Source organism: Mandrillus leucophaeus, unplaced genomic scaffold (genome assembly GCF_000951045.1).
Source record: "Mandrillus leucophaeus isolate KB7577 unplaced genomic scaffold, Mleu.le_1.0 Scaffold40, whole genome shotgun sequence".
NCBI classification, from domain to species: Eukaryota; Metazoa; Chordata; class Mammalia; order Primates; family Cercopithecidae; genus Mandrillus; species Mandrillus leucophaeus.
In genome coordinates, this window is record NW_012104254.1 from 8,772,219 (window position 1) to 8,783,843 (window position 11,625).

Sequence of the window (11,625 nt, forward strand, 5' to 3'; positions counted from 1 at the left end):
ACATTGTAGGAGGTTTAGCAGCGTCACGGGCTTCTGCCCATTAGATGCCAGCTGTACAACCCTTCCCTCCAAAGTTGTGACAACCAAGAATGTCTCCAGACATTGCTAAATATCCAGGGGAAGGATGTTTAACCTAATGAGGCTAAGTATAGATTTAACCATGAAGAGAACTCAAAAAGTAGGGTTGTGTTCAGGTTGCTCTGTAGAATAAAGACTTTGCCCATGACATGGGAGAATCTGATGGAACCACTTTTTTTTGAGACGGAGTCTTGCTCTGTCACCCAGGCTGAAGTGCAGTGGCACAATCTTGGCTCACTGTAACCTCCGCCTCTCTGGTTCAAGCGATTCTCCTGCCTCAGCCTCCTGAATAGCTGGGATTACAGATGCATGCCACCATGGCTGGCTAATTTTTGTATTTTTAGTAGAGATGGGGTTTCGCCATGTGGGCCAGGCTAGTCTCGAACTCCTGACCTCAGCTGATCCACCCACCTCAGCCCCCCAAAGTGCTGGGATTACAGGCATGAGCCACCATGCCTAGCCCTGGAAACATTTTTTGGTTCCACTCTCTCCAGTTCACCAAAATACCACAGTGGTAGAAATACTTCTGTTTCATTATCCATTAGAATGGAGCACCTGAGTTTACAACAGGGAACTCTTACACTCACCCATTTTTCTCTGTGACAGCACGAGAGTTGCTTGAAGTCTGTGCGTGACCATTGTTGGATTCTGCTTGTGAATGGCTTCTATGATCTACAGAGCCCCTGAAAACTGAGAGAAAAGAAAGGAGGGCTAAGAATATGTTCAGAAGTAGGTAGGGTTAGGTTTTGGTGCCCATCTACACTCTCTGCAGCCCTTCTCTCCCTTGCCCTCATCCCACTCCCTGACTTTCTATAGTTTTTTTCTAGGATATGTCATTAAAATTGAGCTCTTCTCCATTCCAGGTCTTGTTCCATGCTTGGTCCCAGTCAGCAAACTGTTTTCATGCTTAAAGGAAAACAAGCGACCTCTCTTTGGCAATAGATATAAAGAGTGAACAGATTAGAAGCCCCAAGTGATTTGGGTCCCAGTAGAAGCAGTATACAATAGCTGGAACAACACTGTGCTAAAGTCAGCAGATCAGCTTCTAGGCTGGCTAGGCTGCCTGCTGATGTGGACAGGTCAAGGAACAAAATGTGATGATGTGGTTAGGATTAACTGTAAAGAGAAAATCATCCCAGGAGTAACCTATTTCAACATTTTGATTGAGGACAGTTTATTGATGAGTTTCTCAAGAATGAGGGTAGCAAATACAATTCTTTCTTCCAGTGACCGTGGCTAATCAATCATGGCCTTCTTTTCTACTGAACTTTAATTCAACCTCAAGTTCCTTCTTAACACTTCGCATCAGTGGTTGTCAAAGTGTGAACCCCCAACAAGTAGCATCAACATCACCTGGAAACTTATTAGAAATGAACGTTCTTGGGCCCAACTTCAGACTTTGTGAATCAGAGACTCTACAGGTAGAGTCTGGCAATCTGTGTTTTTATCAAGCTCTCCAGGTGACCTTGATCCATGTTAAATTTTGAGAGACACTACTTCCAGATCAGTGAGTCTTACTCCTGGTTGTACATTAGAAACACCCAGGAAGATTTTAAACATGCCTAGGACCAGCCCCTAGAGATTCTGACATTGATCTGGGATGGGAGCTGCCATCAATTATTAAAAGAGCTCCCTAGACAATTTTAATATGTGGCCAGGGCTGAGAACCGCTGTTCCAAGTAGTCACTACCAATCAATCAGTGTTGGAAGGAGACTGCACACCTATTTGCCGTCCTTATTTTAGATAACCTAGAACCATCCAAACTGAAATATAACCAACAAAGATAATCTATACATTTGGGAATTGTGACTTATTGTGGAAGATGCATAAATGGTTGACATTAGGATTACAGAATACATGATAGAAACGGAGTGTAGAAAAATAAATAAAAAGTATAGAAATCAGTTGTTTTTGTGTTGACTGTTCTGGAAAGAACATGTGCAGAAATCAGTTGTTTTTGTGTTGACTGTTCTGGAAAGAACATGTGCTGATTTTAAATTGTTAGTTTGGCTCCTTAGCATAAATATTTCTTGTGTGGAATAAATGCAGTTTTTGAGCTAAGGTGATGGATAAAAAGACTTGTTGTTGTTGTTATTATTATTATTGCTACAAACACCAAAAGGATAAAGAGAAAAATTTAAGTGAGACATTAATACATTTTTATTATTACACACACACACACACAGAGACAAAACATTATGGCCAAACAGTGAAGCAACAATATTGAAAGAAGGAAAAAATAGAAATCAAGAAAAATAGCCACAGCCTGTTAGAATTTCATTAACTAATTCCCTTCCTCTCCCCCATTGCCTTTTCTCCATTGATAAAATCCTCCAGTTAGAGCACCAGGCAAGATTTCCCCCTCTGGGAGATTCTAAACCACTGTTTGGCCCGCACTCACTTGCAATGCTGTGATAAGCAATATAAAAGCAAGAACCGAAATAAAAACAAAAGAGGGGAACCCACTTTAGGGATACAAATATCTTTCTGTTTCCCTGTGAAGAAGGAACAATCACCACAAATAATTTTTAATCTTGTTCTCTGGCCCAATTCAGCAGCACTAAGAGCTACCAGTGATCAAAGTCCAAATGATATTGCCCTTGTGGAAAGCTAAGATTGCAAGCTTTTGTCTGTACCTATTTTGAGATCCTCAGTTAAAAAAAAAATAATTATAATGAGCAATAGCCATCCAAAGAAGAAAAAAGCACAAAGAGATCTAGAAAAAAAACTGTAAAATCTCTTTTGGTTTGGGACTCTCTGCCATGTCCAAGACCAGAATGAGAAGAAGCAACATCTTTACCTGGTTCAGCAAATGCGCCCAGCTACTTTGCTGGGGTTCCCACAGAATTTCTGTTCATGTAACTGAAAGGAAAACTTATTCCATGTTTCTTATTAATTTACACTTCAGTCATCAAAATATTGATTTTTAAGAGTTATTTGAAGCATAAAACCAGAAACTTACAGAATATTCTGAATAAAGCTTAGAGCGAATCTGCTCCTCCATCCCCCAGCTTTGCTGAAGAACAGGGAGAAGGATTTGGGTCAAACTAAAGAGATAAATAAGATTATCAAACCATTGAATTCAAAGCAGCATCCAAAATTGTCAGTTTTCAGTATGATCTGGTGACAGTTGGAATCACCTGGCTTCTCTCTGGCAAACGAATTTCTGAACAAGGAAATTGGAGAAATGGAGATATGAAGGAAAAAGAAGAGAGAGAAGGTGACTCATTTTAAGTGTATGAACAGGTTGAGTTAAAAAAAATTAGACCAGGCCAGGCACGGTGGCTCACACCTGTAATCCCAGCACTTTGGGAGGCTGAGACGGGCAGATCACGAGGTCAGGAGATCGAGACCATCCTGGCTAACATGGTGAAACTCCGTCTCTATTAAAAATACAAAAAAGTTAGTCAGGCATGGTGGCTGGTGCCTGTAGTCCCAGCTACTCGGGAGGCTGAGGCAGGAGAATGGCGTGAACCCGGGAGGTGGAGCTTGCAGTGAGCCGAGATTGCTCCACTGCTCTCCAGCCTGGGCCACAGAGCAAGACTCCATCTCAAAAAATAAAATAAAATATAAAATTAGACCAGTGACATGGCTGAAAAGTAAAATTATGAACTTAAATATTCATAAAATGCCAAACTTGGGGAATGTGCAGGTGTGACAATAGAAGCTTCTCTAGAGATGGGTCACCTTTCATCAGGGAGGGTTCCTAAGTGTTTCTTGTTTAATGAAGTAAAGCAATACTTGGAGTGGAGCTCTGGAGGAACTGAATCCTTCCAAACTCTGATTGAGCTCTATGAGCCATTCATATTTTTCAAGGAGAAAAATTAGTCAAGTGTCAAGTCTTTACCAGACTGTTTTGAAGTAAGATGGAAAAGCATTTGACTGTCAGGAAATAAAACAACAACAACAACAACAACAACAACAAAAACACCAAGAACACCATTAGGAGGTGCTGCAAATGCCTTTGGGGCCACTTAGGAAGAAATATAAATGTGTGAAGTATCAGGCAAAGAGGATGGGGAATCGCGAGCTTTGTGATGAACCAGATAATTCACACCCCACTTAAAGACATTCAGGTTCAAAGTTTTTTAAAAAGCACTGTGCCTGGCCAAACACAACACATCTTTGGAGGGTCTCCTATTTGTGACTTCCTATACTGGAGGATCTCCTATTTGTGACTTCCTATACTGGAGGATCTCCTATTTGTGACTTCCTATACTGGAGGATCTCCTATTTGTGACTTCTAGGGGGAAACAGTGGTCCACAGCCTCAGTCAGTAACAGCCAGCCACGCTTCTTTTGAAAATGAACTCTCCGATTGTCTCCATCCCCAAGTCTCCTCAAGTTCAAGAAACACTGATGTTCTCCTGGATCCTGCTACCTCTCTTTTTCTCCTACTCCCTAACCTCCTTGCCCCAAGGTAAAGCTCCAGTTCTATATTTCCTTGAAACAGACTGAATGACAGATACTAAAGGAGTCTGAAGTACCCAGAGCCTCTCTGCCTACACACTGGGCAGTGGCACTGGGGTTGGCAGATCAACTGTAACTGTAAATTCTACCACAAAGTCCTCACTTTCCATCAAATGCAGGTGCTGGTATTAAAGCCCGTACTTCAAAAATCACAGCCTCTCAAGCAGAAGTCCAGGGACCTTCAAAATTTAAAAGGGTGAGACTGCAATATTTTTAAAATGTTTGAAAACCATGATTTAGTCCAATTCTCTCATGTTACCATGACTGGAGCTTAGGGATATTAACTGGTGGAGGACTGAGACCAGAAACCCACGTTTCCACTTCGTGTCCACAGTACCCCTTCCTTCCATGAATGTTCTCAATCAGTCTGAGATTTATATACCAGGTTCTGGATCACAGATCTTCCCAAGACACAAAACTTTCCTCAGTCTTAAGGTAAATCTGATACAAACATGTCAGGGTCTGCCTCAAGAGGACGAGTTAAGGAGAAGCCATTGGTAAGGAGAGCTGCAACTAGACCAGTGTCCCAGGCAATATGGAAGGAGGTGGAGAGGCAGCTGTGAGGAACTGAGCTTATCCCTGTCTATTCTATTCCCTTCTATGAAATCATCTTTCAGAGTCCTCTGCAAGGTTGGTCTTAAATTTAATCGGCTGTCACCTATAGAAAAAAGGAGTGGTGGACAGCAGGTTCTTATATAAGAGGCTATCACTTCCAGCTTTGGAACCTTCTCTGGAACGCCCCTGAGTTTAGAACACCCATTCCAAACCTCGAAAAACTCCACCTTTATGGTCACCAGGCTCGCTGCAGTCTTGAACCTTGGCACTTCCCCTGGTACCCGCTGCGACGGGGGAATGTGTCCCACTGCTTTGGTTTGAAGCGTCCCCTGTGGAATGAAACAAAAGGACTTTCTCAAGGTTATGCTCCCACACCTAGACGAATTACCAAACTGGGTGATACAAGTTGGCCAGGAAAATCCACACTTTTCTTACGGTTCAAGGCACCAAGGTGACTAATCTCACCTATGGACTTGGCGCTTATTTTTAAGATTTAATACAGTCTAGTTGAGAAAGGGCACAATAGTAGGAAACAGGAGAATTAATAATTGTTCTGGCTAGATTTTCTACTAGCTGAATGACATTGGGTAATTTGGGGAAACCGTGTCACTGATCACATTAGTCAAATAGGGAAACTCAGTGACAAACAGGGGTCATGAGTGCACCAGGCTAGGACTCTTGGTTTGGTCACCGGATAGCTTTCCTGCTGTCTTTCAGTTGCCACTACCAGGGAAGTAAACCAAAGGGTGAGCTTTCTCCCAGAAGCTGCTCCTTTTTCTCCTTCACATCTCTGCCTCTTGGAAATGCCCTTCCCTTCCTGTTATCTTGCAGCCCTGATCACAGATCTTTGTTATGCTGTCAGGGAGAAGATAGACTACACGCTATATTCACTTGAGGAATATCACATGGCAGCTTCTCATTGTCCAGTCAGCTTACTTCCTGCTGGATTCCCCAAAATAATGGCTCCACTAGGGATTTTCGCAGCTGTCACATCTCTTCTTCCATTCTCCATGACCTCAAGGTCACGAGGGACTGAAGATGTTCCAATATCTTTTACCTCAGATATCTGGAGAAGGCAGGTTCTTTCCATTGGATCTCCCGACTTTAGACAGAAACTACACTGGCAGCAGGACTCCCCCTCCTCATGGAGGAGATTTTTTCTGGTCCCGCCCCGAGGCAGTCAACCCTAACTCTGTCCACATCTCCTTTTTTCCTGGCCTCTTATCTAGACCTTGTTCTCACTTCCTGCACCTTCCTTCTGGCTTTGGCTATTTCTATTCCTGGCAGCAGTGCTTCCAAATGTACCACATTAGAATATTTGGTATCTCTGACCTTTCTCCTTTATTATTTGCTCAGATGCGATTTTTAAAAATCCTGTCTTTCTCCCTCCTTCTGGTTGACTCCTCCATCTTGGGCATCACCTTTCCACACCCAGCTTGCTATCACCCTTGTCTCTCCATTCCTTTCAAGTGGCCAAGTAAACATTTCTAGCTGCCTCAAAGTAAATTTAAAGAGACACAGGCCCTTCCTCCAAGGAGCTCGCATTCTAATACAGAAAGTAAGAGTAAAAAGAGATTAAAGATATGAAAGCACCCGCAACTTTTAAAGGGGGTGTATCAGTTTGACTAGTGATATCCCACAATGCATGTCTATTCAGAACCTCAGAATGTGACCTTACTTGGAAACAGGGTGTTTGCAGATGTAGTTAATTAAAAACGAGGTCATGTTGGATGAAGGTGGGTCCTGAAGCCAATGACTAGCGTCCTTACAAACAGGCCATGTGAAGATACAGAGAGACTCAGGGAGAAGGCATACGACAATGGAAACTGAGAGTGGAGTGATGGGTCTACAAACCAAGGAAGGCCAAAGATTGCCAGGAACCAACAGGAGTCTGGAGAGAGACTTGGAACAGACTCTCCCACAGAACCTCCAGTAGAAACCAACATTGCTGACACCTTGATGGACTTCTAGCCTCCAGAACTGTGACAGAATAAGTTTCTGTTGTTTTCAGCTGCATAGTTTGCAGTAATTTGTTATGGCAGCCCTAGGAATCTAATTTTGGAGTTGGGGAGTAGCATGACAGGTGTTAACGATGGAAATTAGAAGAAAGAAGGAAAAGATCAAACTGAAAGGTATGTACTTTCAGCTTGATTTGGCTGGGAGGTGCGGGGGAAAACTGGGTGGGAGGAGGTAAGAAAAGCTCCATTATTTTTATTTAACAAACATTATCACACATATGGATTATTATGTTCTATGCATTGTTCTCAGTCCTTTACAAACATTAACTCATTTAATCCTCATAGTAACCCTAAAAGAGAGCGACTACTTTATTCCCATTTTACAGCTGAGGAAATTGAGACAAGGGGAGGTTAAATGACTTGCCCAAAGTCCCACAGCTGTAGAGTGGCAGAGCCAGGATTTGAACCCAAGCACAAAATTTTTTTCCTAATGTCTGAACTCCTAAATATTACATGATGCAGGTCATTTATTTAAACATTTAAAAATAATAATCTCTATTCTCCTTTTTTTCCCCTTTATAAATGAAAGTTAAAAAATCAGACCTTTGTACGTTCTTTCATGTGCTTGGGCCTCTAATGGTCCCACAGATTAGCTGCAGCAGAAAGAGGCTGTGGCCTGGCCTGGCATTTAGTGATCCACCCAAAGGACAGATCAGGCATTTTTTCACAGAGACACTGTCCTGGTAGGTTTCCTGGTTGGTGATCTAGGCTGCGTAAACGTTCCTGCCCTCATAATGGGCCTGGCAAAGGGCACCCACTGTATCTGGCAGAGAAGGCACATATGGATGAGGCACAAAAGCCCAGGCTTCCCCTCCTAACTGCTGCTGGCAGATTTTACAAGGAGCCAGTGTGGTTTCTGGCTTGGACTGACAGCTGGTCATCAGCCATCTTATCAGAATATAAAGGATAAAGAGGCCAACTTGTGGGAGGTCTGACAGGCAAATGCCACCAAAAGCAGCACCAAGAAAGTTGGATTCTTAAAGAATAGAATCTCATTGACACATTTTTTTTTTCTACAGCCCATAAGAAATCCTGGCCTCCATCTCTACCACACAAAACAAGTCTAGCAATTTCAGGCCTCTGAAAGCATTTTCCACTTTGATTATCCAGTACTTAATTCCAGTCATTATCCCAGTTAAACTTTGACTGAGTTCAAAGAAAATCTTGCCTGGTAACTGTTTTCCCCAACCTGGAAGCCAAGGCGGGAAGTTTTCCATTATCCTAGAAATCAGTTTCTTGCTTGTCCTGGAACAGTATTGTCTGGGGAATTCCCCTTCTTTCTGATCATCTAGGGACTGTCAATCCATTCTCTTCTGACTCCCACCAACTTCAAGATTTCTTTCTTAAAATTTACGTCCTGCCTGCTTCTGGTAGCTTATAGACTGTTTGCTTCTTGCGGCTGTGTTAAGTGGCTCAGTTTTGTATTCCTCTCACGCCTGGGTCAGGGGGTTCAGTTTGATTCCATGTAAGACTGCTCTGTCTTGATGGGAAAAAAATTTTTGTGGGTACCCCAAAAGAACCTAGCAGAATGTTCTGCACAGACAGGGTGTTGAGAAAACGTTTGGAAGGAAGGACAGCAAATAAGGATTAGGAAGTCCGGATTATAGGAGATTTCCTAGCTTCCACCTGTAAAATGAAGCAAGATTCCTAGCCTACTTCTCAGGGTTACTATAACGATAATTATGGGAAGTAAGGTGTGTGCAAGTGCTTTGATAGACTATAAATTGCTAAGCAAAAGTATAAAATAACCATATCTGTCAGCTAATCAAAAAGAAAACAACTCCCACCTCTAGGATCATTCCTGCTCCTACAGTTCTAGTTTCCTGTGAAGCAAAGTTATTTACTTTCCTATACATTTTACTTAAAAGGAAAATGCTCTAAATGTTTATAAGAGCTTTATTCATAATCACCAAGAACTGGAAACAATCCAAAGGTCCTTCCGCTGGTAAATGAATAAAATTGTGGTACATCCATACACTGAAATTCTGCTCAGCAATGAAAATAAATGAACTACTAAAAAATGCAACATGCAGATGAATCTCAGAAGCATTATGCTAAGTGAAAAAAGCCAGACTCAAAAGTTTCACACTGTATGACTCCATTTACAGAGTCAAGACTATAAGGACAAGACACAGGAAGAGGCAAGACTATAGGACAGAAAACCCATTAGTGGTTATCAGGGGTTGAGGATGAGTGGGGGTGGACATCAGGAAGGGCATGAGGGAACTTTTTGGAAATGTTGTTTTTCTTGATTGCGGAGGGGATCCAGTTTTCTCAAACTGAATTTTACTGTATGTAAATTATACTTAATAAATTAGACTTTTAAGAAGTTACTAGAATTTTTAAAAATAAGGCCTCCTTTTCTTCAAACTGGATCTATTCCTAGAAAGCAGGATTCAATCTGCTTCTAATCCATCAGGAGGAAAGAGTCCGATGGGGAGAGCCTTGCTGTTGATGAAGGACTTTTCACAACCATTTGCATCATTGACCATAGCTGGTTTTGACACTAAGCACTTGGCTCAAAGTCTATGAAATTAGCAGGCTCTAGTTACTTGTACATCTCAACCGTCACAACTTTATTGACGAGAATGGCTACCAGCTGTCACCCTTGCCTCTGTGTCTGTATTTGGTGATTCAAACTTCATGGCCACAGCAAATCAAACCGTGATCCTGCTATGGCTCATCGTGTTGAGGTTTGAACTCCTGGCCAAACGGCTGTCGCTCAGCTGTTACGCTGCCAATCACCCGTCACTGTGGGTTAAACATGATAGGTTCACCAAGATCTTCCAACTCTTCAGACATCTGAAAGGCAACTTGCTTTCCACACCAGAAGGCAACAAATCTGGGTGATATTCAGCTCCTAGATTTTAGAATTTCTGGCTTTACAGAAGCAGGGTGACAAGGGAACTTGCTAGCTTTCAGAACAAGTTGCAAAAGGGCCTCAAACTAGTGAGGGGGAAAAATTATGTCAGGGGCACAACACCTAAGTCTTAACAATATTGAAGTTCCCCAAAATTTTATATACACAAATGAATCAAGCTTTCAGCATGAATGGAGCACAGCTCTTTGCAAAAACAAAACAAAACCACTTGAAATCTCTTACATGTTATTTATTGTTGTATTCTATTTTTTCCTTGTCAAATAAACAAGACATAAGTTAAGACTTGGAAAATTCTTTTTTTTTTTTGTTTTCGAGATGGAGTCTTGCTCGGTCGCCTAGGCTGGAGTGCAGTGACGTGATCTCGGCTCACTGCAAACTCTGCCTCCCGAGTTCACACTATTCTCCTGCGTCAGCCTCCCGAGTAGCTGGGACTACAGGCGCCCGCCACCACGCCCAGCTAATTTTTTGTATTTTTAGTAGAGATGGGGTTTCACCATGTTAGCCAGGATGGTCTCAATCTCCTGACCTCATGATCCGCCCGCCTTGGACTCCAAAAGTGCTAGGATTACAAGCATGAGCCACCACACTCAGCCGGAAAATTCTTTTTATGAAGATTTTACTGTAACCGAATTTGAGATTTGACAGGTACTATTTTTCTCCAAAACTGAAAGAAATTGTTTCATCTTTTTGAAGTTACAGCATTTTGTTTTTGTTTTTTTGAGATGGGGTCTCACCACGTCACCTAGATTGGAGTGCAGTGGTGCAATCTTGGCTCACTACAACCTCCACCTCCTGGGTTCATACAATCCTCCCCGCTCAGCCTCCCAAGTACCTGGGATTACAGGCACGAGCCACCATGCCCAGCTAATTTTTGTGTTTTTAGTAGAGACAGGATTTTGCCATGTTGGCCAGGCTGGTCTCAAACTCCTGACCTCAAGTGATCCACCCACCTCAGCCTCCCAAAGTGCTGGGATTACATGCTTGAGCCACTGTGCCCAGCCTGAAGTTATAGCATTATTATGTCCTCCATAGAAGAGTATTACACAGACTTTTTTTTTTCCCCCTATGTAGTTCACATTTAGGAAGGGAGTACAGAGAGGGAAGTCACATTTCATTTAGTGAATATGTACCATGTGCCAGGTACTGTGTAGGATGCTTTGCATATATACCTGCTATGATCTTCATAGCAGTCCTGAGGATTAGGCCTTAATGAGTCCCATTTTACAGCTGAGGAAACTAAGGCTCAGAAGTTAAGTAATTTTCCCCAAACTACATGGCAAATGGCAACATAGCCATCATTTAAAGTTCATTATTTGACTCTAAACTCCATATGCCTAGGACAGTATTTTAACTCTTTCCAGAGCTTTGACTGGTACCTTATGTCCAATGTGCCATATTCAAGATGGAAACCAATAGCAGGGCATGGTCTACTGGAAAGAGCACTGAGTGAAGGCTCTGAAGAGGGCTCTGAAGCCAGTGCTTAAACTTGAAGAACACGCCGGGCACGGTGGCTCCCGCCTGTAATCCCAGCACTTTTGGAGGCCGAGACGGGCAGATCACGAGGTCAGGAGATAGAGACCATCCTGGCTAACACGGTGAAACCCTGTCTCTCATAAAAATACA

At 42.5% G+C, this 11,625-nt stretch overlaps 1 protein-coding gene across 5 annotated transcripts in view; it reads right to left on the reverse strand.

The window, feature by feature from the left end:
- The window catches only part of MYO3B (myosin IIIB), a 545,921-nt gene that overhangs the window by 155,149 nt on the left and 379,147 nt on the right, over nucleotides 1–11,625 (reverse strand). For all 5 annotated transcript variants that reach the window (XR_001007340.1, XR_001007338.1, XR_001007339.1 and 2 more), the window contains 2 exons: nucleotides 5,331–5,432; nucleotides 666–768 (listed from right to left, as the gene is read on the reverse strand). Coding sequence is in view for 2 of the 5 variants with exons in the window: in XM_011991954.1 (XP_011847344.1) it covers nucleotides 666–768; nucleotides 5,331–5,432 (205 nt within the window). In the remaining 3 variants the exon portion in view is untranslated. The remainder of the gene's footprint in view (nucleotides 1–665; nucleotides 769–5,330; nucleotides 5,433–11,625) is intronic.